At 43.3% G+C, this 17,563-nt stretch overlaps 1 protein-coding gene across 1 annotated transcript in view; it reads left to right on the top strand.

Moving 5' to 3' along the window:
• LOC108796547 (adhesion G protein-coupled receptor F5-like) overlaps positions 1–17,563 on the top strand; it is an 81,120-nt gene that overhangs the window by 42,406 nt on the left and 21,151 nt on the right. The window contains exons 6-13 of the mRNA XM_018568042.1: positions 1,466–1,624; positions 2,751–2,854; positions 5,134–5,192; positions 6,641–6,780; positions 8,245–8,463; positions 11,016–11,216; positions 12,607–12,777; positions 14,630–14,848. Of these exons, the coding sequence (XP_018423544.1) occupies positions 1,466–1,624; positions 2,751–2,854; positions 5,134–5,192; positions 6,641–6,780; positions 8,245–8,463; positions 11,016–11,216; positions 12,607–12,777; positions 14,630–14,848 (1,272 nt within the window). The remainder of the gene's footprint in view (positions 1–1,465; positions 1,625–2,750; positions 2,855–5,133; positions 5,193–6,640; positions 6,781–8,244; positions 8,464–11,015; positions 11,217–12,606; positions 12,778–14,629; positions 14,849–17,563) is intronic.

Below are 17,563 nucleotides of genomic sequence, written 5' to 3'. Positions count from 1 at the left end.
CCCCCCCCCACACACACACGTATTATTAGACATGTGCAAAGTCTAAAAATGTATTTTCAGATGAAATGAACGAAAACTAAAAACATTTTTTTCATTCGTTTCATCAAACAAAAACAAATATTTCTGCTATTTTGGATTCAGCCATTGGCGTGTTCTGAAGGCAGGGCGCATGACGTCATATAACACCGCACGTGTTGGGCGCCACCATCTTGGTGTATATCTAGGCATACACCAAGATGGCGGTGCCTGTATCGGCGTGTGACATCACCTGATGCCACGCATGCATGGCGTCATGTGACATCATGCTCCCCGCCTCTAAGATGGTATTCACAGAACGTGCCGGTGGCCAACATGGCCGCCGCACATTCTCAAACAAATTATTATGCGCCTGAATACATTTTTCATATATATTCGGGCAAATAGTAATTCATTAATTTTACATGTAGTCTGGGTTTTGTGTTCTGTTTTTTACTTTTACTTTTCTAGATACACTTACTTGAAGAAAGGGGTCGGCATGACAACCCGACACTTTATTTTAATAGACTCTATTTTAGTTTGACATTTATTGTTTGTCTTCTGTTGTTTTATTTGATAAGAATACTTATATTGTGCCTACAAGTTTAATACCTTTAAATAAAAGTTTTATTTTTATCATACTTTTTAATATGTTTCTTTGGGGCTTACCAAAATGGGAGTCTTTGAATGGTGCAGATATTGGAGAAATGGGTGTGGCCACTGAGGGGTGTGGTCACTGAGGGGCGCTGTAGAGCTTTCTCGCACAGGGCACCTAAAGGCCTAAGGCCGGCCCTGCCTGTGTATGACTGCTAATCCAAAACAGTGTTGTCTCAGCTAAAAAAGAGGGGGAGGGGTCATAATGAAGGATGTTTAATGTGATGTCAATGGCAGAGCTGTGTTACAGATGTGAAGAGAGTCCTCTATTGCTCTCTATGAGAGCACCCTTCTTCTTAAAGCCTCTGCATGTCTGACAGGGCCAGCTATTGAAGACATTAAATAGGCTCGACACATCTAAGCCGGCTCCGTTTTGTGTATTATACAGGTGAAACTCTAATAATTAGAATATCGTTCAAAGTTCATTTATTTCACTAATGCAACTTAAAAGGTGAAACTAATATATGAGATAGACTCATTACATGCAAAGCAAGATAGTTCAAGCCGTGATTTGTCATAATTGTGATGATTATGGCTTACAGCTCATGAAAACCCCAAGAACCCCAAATCCACAACCTCAAAAAAGTAGATTATTACATGCAATCAATAAAACAAGGATTGTACATAGAACAATATCGGACCTCTGAAAAGTACAAGCATGCATATGTACTCAGTACTTGGTTTGGGCCCCTTTTGCAGCACTTACTGCAATTACTTTTGCACAATATTCTAATTATTCGAGTTTCACCTGTATGCTTCTTGTATTGAATCCCACTCTTCCTTTACTTCCCGCCAGCTTGTAACCAGACAGGATCAAATGTGCAGTGTTCCTGTGAAAGCGGGTATCAGTGGTCATCCGATGTGTGTTCAACGTACACTCAATGCCCCGGTGCCAGTGCCTGCAGCTGCATCACGGGCACATCATTTCCTCCCCAGTACTGCCAGGCTCTAACAGGTAAGTGTGCATGTATGATCCGGTACCGTGAGAATCAAATAATTGGATCCAATACTTGTACTATACATACAAGGGTCAAAAATACTTAGTGACATGGCAAACAAGGGTCATAGTAGATGCAGGAGCAGTTGAGTGACTCAAAAGTCATGGGGCCTACCTACCTACCGGTATGTGACGCTTTGTCCATTCCTCACCCTACTAGCCTAAAAGAACCCAAGCGAGTTACCCCTATTGAATTTCTTAGAGATGTTTCACAACTTTTTGAGCGGAGTGTGTTGACTGGAGAGTAGCAAGAGCATTATGGAAAGAGGCAAGGGTAGTCTCAAACCTGCCATGAAATGTTGGAGCTAACCCCCTGTGTTAGGGCCCTTGTACATGGCCGCTCAAGGTTAGCCCATGGGCACGTGGACATACATAGACTTGTGTCTAAATCCGGCTTCCTCAGAGTACATCTTGGTCCCTTGCTTCGGACCTAAAAGTGACAGATTGAAGGTAACTGGATGTAGACAGTAACTGGATTTGCAGATCAGGGTGGTGATTATACTTGCTCTATGCTAGCGCTTGGTCAGTGACTCGAGAAAAATACTGAAGCCAGAGAATCACCATGAAAACCAAGCAACCACTAAAAGTCATCTATGGCAGCCTACATATGAGTTTGCCCATACAGTGGTGTAACTATAGCCATAGCAAGCCCAGGTGGCTGCAATGGGGCCTGGGGGTGGAAGGGGACCCCATTAGGCAGCTAAACATAAAACAAGTGAAGATAATACATTATTGTATCATTAGGGGTTTGGAGTGGTTGCAGTTGACGACATCTCCAGTCCCCGGTAAAGTCTACAGTGTTGAGGCGACTGTTGGGATCTTGGGATCATTACCGGTCAGAGAGAGTTTGTCAGGGGGACCCACATCAAATTTTTGCCATGGGGTCCCATGTTCTGTGGTTAAGTCCCTGGTACCATATATCAAGTCCATCACCATCTGTTTCTTCATACAACCTGCACTGCTATACAGTCTACAATATACCGAGTAACACAAGTTATATGTTATGGATGTAATACTATGCACTATAGGGCCTTGTATCATCCACGATATAATTCCCTGACACGCTGTATACTTTCTTCTACAGTCAATATAAACCTGAGCCTCAAGCTCGTGAATGAATTTACACCCGACTTACAGGACCAAAATTCAGCCAAATACAAACAGTACAAACACTTCTTGGAGAATCAGGTATGTTTTATATACACAGGTGACATGAATACGTATAAGATGACCCATCGCGCTGAAATTCTATATGGCCCCAGTTAGAGGCGTCAACTACATTGCTTTACTGTGTTGTGATTGACTATAAGGATTGAGGGGAATTTATCGAAGCTGGAGCAGACAAACTCTGGAGCAGCTGTGCATGGCAACCAATCAGCTTCTTTCAAATCTTAACTGAACAAACTGATGAGAGAAGCTGATTGGTTGCCATGGGCAACTGCTCCAGATTCTGTCTGCTCCCGTTTTGATACGTTCCCCTCATTGTTTCTAAAACAGGTGTTTAGATTTGACTTATTTAAGGCCCCGTTCACACCGGGGCAGTTTGGCCGCGCGGATCCGCCGACATGAACGATCCCATACATTGCTATGGGGACCGTTCATGCGACCGCACAGCTCGGCGCGATCCGCACCTCCTCCCGCGCGAACTGCTCCCTGGAGTCAGCTGATCAGTGCTGAAATGCAAATAAAAATACCCCAAACCTCCCTTTTGAAATCAGCGCGGGAACCGTGCTGATCCGCAGCCGCCCTGGTGTGAATGGACTGTAAAGGAGAACTATGAGGTGAGTAAAAATCACTCATCCTTATAGTTGGAGCCGACGAGTGACAATGAATCCGTTACAAATCGGCTCTTTTGATCGGGAAGTGAGTGAACACATACCGTCGCTCGCTCACTTCTCGATCATCTCCCTGCAGAGAACCGTGACTGTCACTCACCTCTCCCTGCTCCGATCCCCCAGCGCTGAATGGATGAACGGAAGGGGAGAAGGCACAGCTGGCTCTAGATAGGCAGGGCCAGCTGTCAATCAGCCAGCTGGGTTGGATCTCGACAGTATTGTCGGCATCCGTTCCGGCTGTGGCACTCTCAGTATATAGCGGGCAATAGCCCGCTATATACTGAGCTTTGGGTCACGGGAGGACGTTAGGAAATGTCTTCCCGTGACCCTTGAGAGAACTATGGGATAAAAAGGTTAGTTCTCTTTTAAAGGGTGAAAGATCCCAAAAAGTTTAGTGGATCTCTGCAGGTTCAATCAGACACAATCTTATTGGAACCCTCTATGACTCCAGTGGGAGGCTGTCCAGGGCGCCACCCTCTATTTCAGCCTTCATTTATTCTGGGGAATAGTGTCACACCCCCTGCTGGACCCTCCATAGGACTATTCAAAGAAAAGAGTATGACACAGTTATTCAGATAGTAAAGTTGTATTATGGCATGGAAATGTCATACAGCTTTGCCCCATGCACAGACTATATTGATGTCACTGCTACTTTAAAAAAAGGTAATATCACCATTATGTCTTTCCCTACCCCCATCCCACCACCATATGCAGAGCTCTGATACTCTGGTTACCTCCGATCCACCTCTCATAACCATCCCAAGTGCTTGTCTGTAACCCCTTAGGTGTCTGATAAGGTCTCAGTATACCAGTCATGGGCTGGAATCGATCGCCTGCATGCTACTCCAAAACTATTGCAGCCGGTGCTCTGAATAAACACCATTGAGCTGCAGATTTTCACTGACCATCCTTGAAGTGGACCATTGTGATGAGAGAAACTAAAATAAAATGCTAATTTTTTGTAAAAGACCTATCAGATAACAGCAGCACAGCTCTTCTATTTTCCCCCTTTGTTATTGATCCATAAAGAAGTGATGTGATACACAAAAGGGTCTACTAATAAACAATTTGGAGGGTCCTTCAGCCTGCAAATATCTGTAAACATTCATTTTGGGTGAATAATGCTGAAAACTAATGGTCTGGATATAATTTTGTTTCCTAGTTTCAATGTAGCATGTTGTAACAACACATTATGGCCACTAGATGGAGCAGAGAAAATAAATATTTCTTCTGCTCCCCAGCTTCATCTAGTGGCCATACTGCATTATTACAACTCACTACATCGAATTGGTGTGTACCCCCAAACTATATCAAATGGTACGTTAAAAAGTCAGTATGCCAAAGTGGAGAGGGTGCATGAATAAAATATACAATACCAGATCACAATAGTAAGGAGATATTTAAGCAACTGGCACCCAGATGCAGGCAGGGGTGTACGGTGTACCGTCAAGGTTTTGCGGTTTTACCCCTTTATCAAGTCAAGTCCCACCTGGAGCGATTACCCAGCAGTGCCAGCACTGTCTGTATCTGGTATACTGCGAAGTAACTCCCGCTGCCTATTTCTTTCATATGTTTTACAGTAAAGTCTGACCCTATATCTACATCTAAGTTGCCATTTTGTTTATTCTCCAGTTTAATACGACTTACAGAGTGCTTTCTGGCTTCAAGTCGGCAACGATTACCGGTTTCAGGTAAGAAATTGTTATTACGAGTACGTAGTGCTCCCATATTCCAGAAAGGGAAGCTCAGGTTTGGATTGAACTGGGTCTGAACCGGAGTTACTGCAACCGAGAAGGAGCTCCTCCTGAGAATGGAAGGAAAGTAGAGGGAAATTCCCTGTCCATGCATGAAACAAAGGAGCGGGATGCAGTGACATCATTGACCTTATATGGCTACATGCCTGTATTTCATAAATTACATTTACCTTTTATGGCTATATAAGGTAAATGATGTCAGCACAAGCACCCTGCCCCTTTGTTTACATGCAGGAAATGCCCCAGCCCACAGCTGATTGAACCCATGGGGATCATGGCGCATTCTTGTTTGGAGGAGCTCAGGTTCGGTCCAGACCTGAGCGCATCCCCGCTCTTCATATTGCAAATTCATATTGTGAAACGAGCATGTGCTGCAACAAACAGCGAGCAAATAAGACAGAGACGTCTGTCCCTAAAGCATGTCAGAGACGTCATGTCAGAGAGAATCGTTTTTTTTTTAGAGATCATGCACAAGTTTTATGAGGCCTATTTATAAATCTTCCCCTGGGCAATATGCTGTTTGCATGGCATTCCTGCCACTAGATGGAGCAGAGGAGCATAGGAAATTCTTTACCTTGATTTTCCTGTAACCTTTAGACGCCCCAAAATACCAATATGTGGATGACATGCAACGAAGTATTCACATCTGATATACAGAGTGCCACTGGGGATGCTGAAATTCTCTTTATTAGTTCACAATACATACAGTGATAGCCGTGATCTTCCGGGCGCGGCTCCAGCGACTTTCCCTTTGCATGCTGGGCACAAGGAATTATTTGTTCGGCATCGCCCCCATTCAGGGAGTTTTCAGGTTCTCGGATTGGATGAGGTAGAGAGGAACAGTGGATGGCTCTCCACCTTATGCAACCAGAGAATGCCCTCAGTAATCCATAGCATAACCTCTAATGCATTTCACCTTTTCTACTTACTCAGAGAACATGAGTATTCTATGAGCAAGCCGAAATGGTGAAATGCGTTAGTGGGTTGAGCACACATGGGGAGGAGCAAACAGTATGAACAGTATTTGCTCCATAAAGATTTATTTGAAGCCCCCTTTGGAGTGCGGCTGTTTCTGGAAAGAGAATGCCTTGCATTCATCTAAGTGCCAAGCGAGCGACTCCCTGTGCTGAGGGGAAACCACTGGAGCTGCAGTTGGAAGCTCACGGCTATTGCTGCTTGTAGCACTGACTATGAAAATGGTTTTTAGCATTTCCAGTGGCCCCTCCGAGATCAGATATGGATACTTACATGGAGCCAAGGTTGACCGTGTTCATGGAACATAAAGAATATAATGATTCTGCGTCCCCGCTCTAGTCAAAATAAAAAAATTGTCTGTATTCTCGCTTTAGCTTTTGCACACGGTGATCATTTCCGTTTGATTTCAGACCTGGGAGCGTCATTGTTGACTACACCGTGGTCGCAGAGCCTACCACACCGGATGCGATAAACGCTGCCAATCAAGCTGTGATATCAGACCTATCCGGCACCAACTATACAGCCGCTTCTGTTAGCACAGTGGTCCCGGGTAAGACATTGTATCACTTTGTTGCATTGAATATTTGCTGGGGGCTGTTGTATGCAAATGGTAGGAAACATCAAACCATTCTCAGCCGCGCTGACTTGTTGGTTCCTGAAAAAGGGCGGAGTTTTACCGAAACATGTGAGTAGTCAGGTGCCTGCAGGGAATGGGATCTTTAACTTTTTTTTTTTTTTATAAAAAGGTCTTTATCCTGTAATTAAAATACAATGTTTCTGAAAATTATATTCACATTGGATCGGCGGAAGTGGAATCGGAGGTGGAATTGTAAAACTGAACTCCGGCCTTCCCGTTGGTCTTGCACAGTTGTACCGTCTACTCTGCTGGACTGAAATTGCTTCCTCTGATTTCACTGCACACTGTGAGCTTGCAAAACCCCTCCCATCAGGTCTGAGGGCTTTTCGAGAGGAGTACAGAGGCTCATTGAGGGTCTTTGCTTCTTCATGCATTGCAAACAGATCATGGCTGGTGGGAGGGGCCGGCAGTGTGCTTTACATAGCATCTTGAAAACATCACAGTGCCCTGCCAGCCCCTCCCACCAGCCATGATCTGTCTGCAATGCATAAAGAAGCATAGACTCCCAGTGATGACGTGTCGTTACACATAAGGCAAGTGATTAAAACTGAAAGGTTTTAATTGAAAATATAATTATGTTGATACCAGAGAACCCCTTCTGATAATGACTATACCTACAACTCACAGTACATTAGCATGGTGGACAGTGGGGAAATTGCTCCTTACATTGGTAGTCAATAGGAGGATTGCTTCTTACATTGGTGGTTAGTGGGAAGAACCTTCCTTACATTGGTGGTCAGTGAGAAGAATGCTCCTTAAATTGGTGGTCAGAGGGAAGAACATTTCTTACATTGGTGGTTAGTGGGAAGAAAATTCCTTACATTGGAGGTCTGTGGGAAGAATGCTCCTTACATTGGTGGTCAGTGGGAATTATGCTCCTTACATTGGTGGTCTATGGGGGGAATGCTTCTTACATGGTGGTCGTTGGGAAGAATTAATCTTACATTGGTGGTCAATAGGAAGAAGGCTTCTTAGATTGGTGATCAATAAAAAGAATGCCTTCCTTACAGATACCTATAAGGATCATTGGTGTCAGTGGCCACTTATCTGAGATTTAGAAATTACTAAATGCTCAAGGATTACCTAGGAACCTCTGGAGGAACCCTGGTTGAGAAAGTCTGCGTTATATGCTGCATAACATAGACAGTAAAGAGGCATCAACAACCTCAACTTAATTTTGCACTTTACCATAACAAGTTTGAGGAAACGGCTCCAATTTCTGATGTGCTAGAAAGTCTGACACCTCATTAACTATCATCCTTCCAAAGGTGGGCAAAGCAGTCCTTTCTCTTTGTGCGTGCTGAAGCTAAACATCTGCTAGTTAAGTTGACCATATTGTAAAATCACAAGCCGACTTGTTCTCTTCCCTTTTCGTAGGCTGGGGCAGCATCAGTGTGAGTCCAAGCGGTATCTTCCTCAATGACACAGTGAACCTAACATGTAGAGTCAATGTCTCCGCTTTCAGTGATGTTTCCTGGTACATAAATGACTCAGAGAAGATATCAAACACTTCAAACTGGTCATATTCTATAACCAGCTTTGCCGGTGGCCTCCAGTCTGTCCTAAAGATAGAGAAAGCATCAGTTAATAATTCTGGTAAGATTTTCTTCTTTTATTGGTTTGAAGGGGTTATCCTTTAAAAATGAAACAATAAAATATTGTATTTCTGTGTATAATAAGATTGAGAGTTCCCTTTTTCTGGTGCAGTCTTAGTGCAGACCTAGAATCATAGATGCTATCACTTGCAGGTATTTATCACCTCTCAAAGAGATCAACATATTCCCCTGACAATGCCTTCTACTTCTAGAAATAAGATGATGGTCCGGAGATGACCCAGTATTGTAAATCTTGAATAGGTCCATAAATGACCATGTGACCTATTTAAAAAAACATTTATTTCTTGTACTTTTCTTACAGACCTGTTAAAAGGGGACCTTCTGAACCCCCAAAATACGTTGGCTTTTAGCGCATAAAACATACAGTAAAAACTTTTCAGGACTCTATACAACATGCTTGATGCTTTCCATCTTGTGCATAAAGTTTCTCTGTGATACACTCTGGCCCATGGCCCTTGTACTCCAAAGAGCTACCTAAAGGGAATTTAGGATGGCAAGCTGACCCACGGACCTTGTCTTCCGGATAGCTGCCTAAAGGGAATTTAGGATCACAGGGAATCAAGGTGACCCATGGTCCTTGTCCTTTGGAGAGCTGCCTAAAGGGAATTTAGGCTTGACAAGCTGACCCACGGCACTTGTCCTTTAGAGAGCAGTCTAAAGGGAATTTAGAATGACAAGCTGACTCATGACTCTTATCCTCCGGAGAGCTGCCTAAAGGGAATTTAGAATGACAGGCTGACCCATGGCCCTTGTCATCCAAAGAGCTACCTAGAAGGAAATTTAGGATGACAAGCTGACCCATGGTTCTTGTCCACTGGAGAGCTGCTTTAAAGGAATTTAGGCTGACAAGCTGACCCACAGTACTTGTCCTCTAGAGAGCAGCCTGAAGGGAATTTAGGATGTCAAGCTGACCCATGACTCATCCTCCGGAGAGCTGCTTGTCATTCTGGAATTTAGAATGACAAGCTGACTCATGGACCTTGTCCTCCAGAGAACTGCCTAAAGGGAATTTGGGAAAATAAGCTGATCCATGCTCCTTGTCCTCCAGCGAGCTACCTCAAGGAAATTTAGTCTGACAAACTGCCCTTGTCCTCTGAAGAGCGCCCTAAAGGGAGATTAGAGTGCCAAGCTGACTCCAAAGAGGTGCCTTAAGGGAATTTAGGATGACAATCTAACCCTTGGCCCTCATGCTCTGTAGAGCTGCCTAAGGGGAATTTTCTGTACAATTCACCAGAATCCCCACCTCAGCTGAGTGGTCAAGTGCCTCAACCTTTACCTTTTCATTATTGGTGCCTATGCAGTAGGCTTGTAAAGTTAGTAATAGATCTGTACATTGAAAACATTTATTCTGTACATGTGTAAACAACCACATTGTATAATAGACAGTATGGTCATCTAATATAGCAGTATGGATTACTGGGCCCATTTATTATTGTTATATACAACATTTGTCCCATCCTGGTTCACTTTGCTTCACCCAGTCTGTCAGCATGAGATGTTCTAAAATTATAGTCCCTACAAGTGTGTAAGTAGAAAAGTATACAGAATTGTTTTCACTGTTTGGCATGTCTCTCTCTTTCTCATTAGCTGGCAAAAGGGGCAGGTAGGTCTCTAACCAGCAATAATGCATGAGTGCCGTGGAATAGGGATGAGCTAAATGCAAAGGTTGCACTTCGCTGACATTTTGGCAAAAAAATCATGAAATTTTCCTTTTCGTTAAAGTCAAGTGTGTCAAGTCAAGTCAATAGGGAAAGCAAAATGATGGTGTTTTTTAGGGTGCAGTGGGCTTTAAATAGCTCCTGTGAGTTATGGAAGATCTTTCCTTCTGTCTTGGACCTGTTGTTTTGCCGAAAAATTTGCCCTCATTAACTTGAAACTTGACATTCGACAAATGTGCAAAAATGTGAAATATAGGGAAGTCAAGCAATTGTATTATTTGTTTTTAGCTCATAGTCCAGCTTTAACTACTGAGAGGTTGAAGGAAGGATAAATAAAGTGTATATATTAAATCAAAATGTTACATTATTATTAGGGATGCACCAATACCAAGTACCGTACTCTGAACAAGAACATGTACATATACTTTTCTAGCGCCAAGACTAGAGAAAAATGTAAAAGTTAGGAGGCAGCTGTCATTTGTAAGGAGCACACGGAGCTCCGGGGATTTGTACATCTCTGTTTTAATGTATGATTTCATTTTTATAAATATATAAGGGATGCACCAATACCATTTTTCCAAATACTGGTACTTGCCCAAGTTCTCACAGATACATTTTTGTTTATTGAAAAAAAAAAGTACTGATACATTTTTGTTTATTGTCATGTGACAGTTTTTCTAAAACAATACAGACTAATGATTTCAGGATAGTGGTGGAGCGCCAGAGCCAGGTCCCATCTGCAACCGCTGCCACCCTGGTAGTTCTCATGAAAATGTCAAGTATCGGCACTGGTATCTGAGCTGGTATCGGTGTATCCCTAATTATTATTTCTACAATCACCTGACCTTTGTTTATTTTTTTTATTTTTTTCAAGGCACCTACCGGTGTGATGTAGATGTAAATACCAACACTTATACAGCAGAGACAACAATACAAATTTGGACTTTGGAGATAAATAAGTTGAACTCAAATGTCAACTGTGACAGCAGCAATGTTCCAGTCATGCAGTGCTGCACTAAAGATGGGAACGTGACATTCAATCTCACCTGCCAGAAAACTAGCGGAAACATTGACGGTAATTATTCCAAACCGGGAAAATATAAAACAGCCGGCTTTTGCTTTTTGTAGCAAGATGCATTTTCATGTGAATAGATGGCTCCATTTGAAGTTTCAATTAGGGAGAGGTGGTCTAAAGGCAAACGGGTTCTGCTTTGCTGCCTGTTTAGAAAACATATACTGCTCTGTCATTCCTGTGCCGTGGGTGAACCCTGAATAAACATTTTTTGATCAACATTATATAAATAGAAAAAAAACATAAAACATTTTGCTTAAAGCAAATATGTGTAACAATTGACAAAACTGTCTTAATTCTTGCATGAAGTTCAAAGATACAAATCTAGAAGAGTATGATTGTACTCTTGCTATGCAAAAATTATGCATATTATATAGTAATATTATATTATATTACTGACTGCAATGCATTAAAGGAAGACTGCACTAACAATTACAGGTGAAGACAATACAATACAGAGAAATGCAAATATACATACACAGGTACTGTATCTTTCCTGACCTAGCGAGTCAACATAGACAATAATCTGTATGTCATTCCAATAGGAACACACTAAGATTCTCAGCCTCTATCTTTTCTGGTCCACAATTTTCAGGACTCTGCACATGAAGCAATTGCAGGAAATGAGTTCCTGATATTGTTCCAGGAATGGTGAATGAAATTCTTAGTGATGTCCTATAGTTGAGTCATGTTTGCTAAGTAAACCATGGATCAGAGCTAACAAAAGTTGTATCTAAGTGTGCTCCTGCTAGAACTACAGACTTTAGTCCATGTTCACTCGCTAGTTCAGGATAGATGGCATGTGCATGCATGTATGCTTGTTTCTATTACTCTTCCTTGCATTATTTTTCCTCTGTAACTGCAGATTGTATGTATGCATTGTTTTTGCTTAATAAATGCACATTAATATTATACAGGATCTGTTTCCTTGGACCTAATGCAAAAATTCAGATAAGCATTACAATATGCAATGTGTTTGCCTATTCCACACAATTTTAGAAGCCGTTATACTTTGGAGTCTATTTCTAAACAATTTGCACTGCGAAGCTTTGCGAACATTGGAATAGAGACAAAAACCAGCCTTCTTAGTATATTTTCTAGAGTTATAATGTAATAACACCCTATGTCCACTAGATGGAGCAGAGGAGAATCGAAATACTTATTTTCTGTGCTTTTCAGCTCCACCTAGTGACCATATTGCGGTATCACATTATAGCATGTAAAGAATACGTTCTAAAAAAATGTATAATTAAAGTTTGTTTGTTTATCCATACACACAGAACAAACGTTCACCGAGATTGCCAGGGCCAATGGCTCTGTGAACTGTTTATACATAGACCCCATAATGTGACATGAGTTATAGTATGTCTGCTCCTTTTTTTTATTTCCACAGGATTCACAGTCTGGGAATCCTCCTTACCGTGCCAAACTTACACCATTGCGGCAAATTCTCAGCAGTGCTCCTCGACAAAGACCGCTGACTACAGGTGTACCTGTAAAACATATAATGGAGCTCTTCTCAGCCAGGACATTACAATAACCTATCAAATCCCTCCACCTACAAGTACGTATTATGGGATGGGACCAGTAAAGTTGGCCATGCACAGGTGGATTTGGTAGTCATCTTGGCTGGAGTTGGCCATCACTTATTGGACTGGTAGATATAGAGGGTTATGCACAAAGCTGTCGAAGGCAGCCGAGTGAATAACGCAGCAGAAGTTAGGTGAGCCAAACAACGTTCGGCTATTCACTCCGGCTCAGTACGGCTAATATCAGCCATACATCAGCTGAAATCAGCCGTACATTGGTTGCTTTCGGCTGCACTTCGGTTCGGCTGGGCCGAAGTGCAGAAGGACCTCGACTCAGCCAATCCAACATCTGGATCAGCTGAGCCGAAGTTCCGGCAGCTCACTCGCTGCCGTTCGCTCCTATTCTCATAGGGGCAGAACGGCAGTGAGAGAATAGATCATTCGGCTCGGTGCCGATGAATAACAACTGGGCGGAGTCGGCCGTGATGTCACGGCCGGCTCTGCCCAGTTGTTATTGTTTACTGACAGTTCAGTGTCCCCAGGTCATTTGGGAACGCTGATCTGTCATTACAACTGGGCGGAGCCAGCCACAAGATCACGGCTGGCTCTGCTCAGCTGTTATTTGCGGGGGCGAAAGGCCAGCCTTCGGCAGGCTGTTCGCCCCGCTTTGGCTATCACTTCAGGCCAGTCGAGCTGAAGCAAGCGGTTGAGCTGCTCGGCTGCCTTTGGCTGCTGTACAGGCTATTGTGAATAGCCCATACAGCAGCCCTTCAGTTCGACTAAATCGAAGGGCAGAATCGGCCGAAGCTACGGCTGGATCCTTCGGCTCCTTTGTGAATAGCCCCCATAGTGGTTTGAGGACTACACATGATCATGTTTAACCACAACTTTTAACTTGGGTATGTGATACACAGGTGGATATTATAATACCCCTAACTAAGGGAGGCTATGGAGCTCAGCTGCGGAACCCCGTTCCGGGTCACACACCCAAGACCAAGGGTACTTGTGCAGCAATGAATCTCGCCACTAGGTTTTGCGCATCATTGCACCAATCTCCCAAAAGAGTGATTACCTGCCTGGCCCTAATAACTAGTGTGGTCTCTTCGGGTCTTTAGTCTTCCTGAGCAGTAGGTTATACCATGCGGGTAACGGAGGAGGTGTTGTAAGCAAAGTATGAGTGATAGTAACAGTGGAACAATTACTTATAGGGAGGTTATCAAGCAGGAGAGTATTCCGCACTGCACCTGGCAGGCGGACCCGTTAGTGTAATGATAAGATCGATATACACAATCATGGAGCCGTTACAGATATTCAGTGGATATTCAAGGTCCTGGATTGTCAACCCATGCAACAGACAGTTAGCACCGTGTATAATAATCATATTCTCCTATACCTTCTATCCTAGAGACTCAAGAGGCCAAGACTGCTTCCTACGGACAGTGGTGAATCTGGCTGTTGAAGGATATAAAGCTAACTCGTACTTTGCACATTCACTTTGCTTTAAACCTCCCCTCATATGACAGTATGTTCACCTTTCCTCCAGTTCCCTTTCTGTTCAGCTGCTGGGAGCAAAGAAAGGAAGCTCCAGGTTGCTCTAATCATGGCCAGCACATGGTTGACCCCATGTGAAAGTGTTGAGCCAGTCTCCTAAGAGCCCCCTCAGAGCCCAACAGAGGCTCCATGGATCCCACCAAAGACCCAGCGGAGCCCACCAGGGACCCTGCAGAGCCAAGCAGAGACCCTGCTGCATTGGTGTATGGTCAGCTGTAGCCTTGGGGGACAAAGGCTTTGTGCTTACTGGCTCCAGTGCTAGAAATGTATTGTGGATAAGGACTGGTACTGTATATATGACTATTACAATGCTATTCTCTTTTACTGTCTGCTTAGTTCATGCCAACATCACCGCCAGCGCGGATCGGATTTCCGAATGGAACAGCCTCAGTTTAACGTGTAAATGTGACACTATCAACGTGCAGAGTATGGCCTGGAATTTAATCAGAAATGACCAGTCCGCCAACATTAGTACTGCAAACTATATATCTAATCTGACTAACTGTACTTCTGTCCTGACAATCCCAAGCAATAGCTTGTCAGTGAACTGGGATGGTAAGTAGATAAACCTGGAAACACCAGAAATGTTATTATATTGCCAGTGGGCAGCAATCAATAAATCATGCACTCTACAATAACCACAAATGCAGAGGACTAAACTGTGTACACCTCTACATATATGTGGCAGCCACATATCAACATCAAGATAAAACAATGAAGAAGGTGAGCGCACTACCGATGGGATGATTAAAGGAGGGTTTGGGTGAGCGAGCTACTAAACCAGGGAGAGGGACCCTGTAAATGGATATGAAGAAAGCAGAAAAGAAGTGCTACAACCCAGGAATTTTTTTGTTTAAAAGAGGATATAATGCTTAAAATGATAAAAATTAATAATCATAACTGCAATTCAAGACTCACTGTTGGATTGACGTGGCAATGTCCTGCCGGTGAAGACTGGTTGGTGCTATCAGCGTGGGTCGCAACCGGCTTTTGCAGCTGGACTGTGTGAATATTGCACTGGGCTCAGAGTATTATGTTAATGGAGGATGGTTGGTAGTGACAGCTAGATGGCTCCTGTAGCTGGAGATCTGCCATCCTGTAGCCTTGTTAGTAAACGGGCTATGCAGTGAAATAGTTCGTGCCGTCCGATGCTGTGGGAAATCAGCTGGCCAGGCTGAGACCCATCAACTGAACGGAAGCGAGAGTGCCGCTCTGTAGCCGTTTAAGAACTGTCGGCAGTCGTTGTGACAGATCGTTAGGGAACGGGCACAGGACTTAAGGACAGTGCGGTCTGTCTCGCTGGGTAATGTGAATGGTGGTCAAACAGTATGGCTACGCGTTTCGAAGCACTATGCCTCGTTTTTAAGCCCAAAGGAAATTAATAGATAATTACCCAGCGAGACAGACCGCACTGTCCTTAAGTCCTGTGCCCTGTGTCATGTGACAGTTTTTCTAAAACAATACAGACTAATGATTTCAGGACAGTGGTGAAGCGCCAGAGCCCGGTACCAGCTGCAACCGCTGTCACCCGGCCTCGGGGCGGCAGAGGTTTGAATAAAAAAATAAAAAGTGATAAAAATAAAGAAATAGTAAAACAAAATTGAAACTAACCCTGCCGCCCTGCCATCTGGTTGCCATTCCCAATTGATGGGGAGGGGGGGTTGGCGGCGCGGGGGGGGCGTATTGTGGAACCTGGCCTTGGGGCGGCAGGGAGAGTAAATCCGACCCTGTCTGCCACGCTGGTAGTTCTCATGAAATGACAAGTATCGGCACTGGTATCTGAACATCCCTATTTCCTACTCTAATCTATGGGAGTAGCAATACTGAGACTATGGGAAACTATTGAGGAAGACGCCGTTTATATAGCACTGACATCTCACACAGTGCACAGAGAAGAACTATGAACAAAATAAAAAAAAGCAGCATATATGATTCAGCCCATCACTACCATTAACACAGCAGTTTTAGTTTTACTTTACTTTAGTTTTGGCCTTTAACAGAGGGCATAGAGCAATTTGCATCAAATCTTGTTCCACAAGTGATTTCACATTAATGTTTCTCAGGGTTAAAAATCTGATATTTAAATAAAAATAAATAAGTTAATACATGTATATATAATGATATAAACGAGATCAAATTATATGAATTTAGTTTTTCATCTTCAATTTTCAATAATGTGTTATGATTTATTATGAATTTTCTGCATTAGTACCACAAAATGTTCTTCTACGCCTTCTCCACCTTCTCTTTCTCCTTCTCCTTTGACTTCTTCTTCTTCTTGGACTTCTTATCCTTCTGCTCCGGCTTCTTCTTCTCCTTCTCTTTGTCCTGCTTCTCCTCCTTCTCCTTCTTCTCTTTGTCCTCCTTCTCCTCCTCTTTCTCCTTCAACTTCTCCTTCTTCAACTTCTTCTTCTTCTCATCCTTCGCTTTCTCCTTCAACTTTGTCCTCCTTCTCCTTCTTCAACTTCTCCTTCTTCTCTTTCTCCTTCTTCTCCTTTGACTTCTCCTTCTTTGACTTTTCCTTCTCGTTCTTCTCCTTGTCCTTCTCTTCCTTCTCCTTCTTCTCTATCTAATTTTCTGTCTCATACAGCTTCTCCTTCTGCGTTTTCTTCTCCTTCTTCTCCTTATCCTTCTCTGCCTTCTGCTTTTCATTTTCCTCCTTCTCCTTTTCCTCCCTCTCCTTCTTCTCCTTCCCCTTTAAGTTCTCCTTCTCTTTATTTTTCGTCTTTCATCTCATTCACCTTCTTCTTCTTCAACTTTTCCTCCTCTTCTTGTTCTCCTTATCCTTCTCATAAGTTAGAGCATACTGTACATTATATAATCTTCCATTTTTTTTATACTTTGCAATTTTATGCACTTTGCATTTTATTTATGACAGTCCAGTCCACCATCTAGTTCTGGCTCAGCTCGTTCTGCTCGCTAGCGGAGGCTGTGTGCGATGAGGTCATTTTGATAGCTTTTTGACAGCTATGCTGGTTTTTTGCTCAGTCTGCCTGACCCATTCTTACAAGCGACTCTGGAACCTCACTCATACTGATTCACGGGACCGGATCCATTAATCTTTTATCCTGCAGCTTCATAAACTAACATTTACCTCTATTCCCCCACCTCTGACAAAAGGGCAGTGCTGTCATTTTGACAACTGGAAATTGCAGACAATAGAGGCGAAGGAGCTGCAGCAGGGGAAGAGTGACAGGGCGTGCCACTTATGGCCTGTGTACTTTGATTATATTTTTGGGGTGTGTACTTAGCACACCCACGGTAAGCAAG

The sequence above is a fragment of the Nanorana parkeri genome, unplaced genomic scaffold, assembly GCF_000935625.1.
Source record: "Nanorana parkeri isolate BGI_ZX_2015 unplaced genomic scaffold, ASM93562v1 scaffold1129, whole genome shotgun sequence".
In the NCBI taxonomy this organism is placed as follows: domain Eukaryota; kingdom Metazoa; phylum Chordata; class Amphibia; order Anura; family Dicroglossidae; genus Nanorana; species Nanorana parkeri.
The sequence above is the reverse complement of the archived record's forward strand: the minus strand, read 5'-3'. Positions and strand labels throughout refer to the sequence as shown.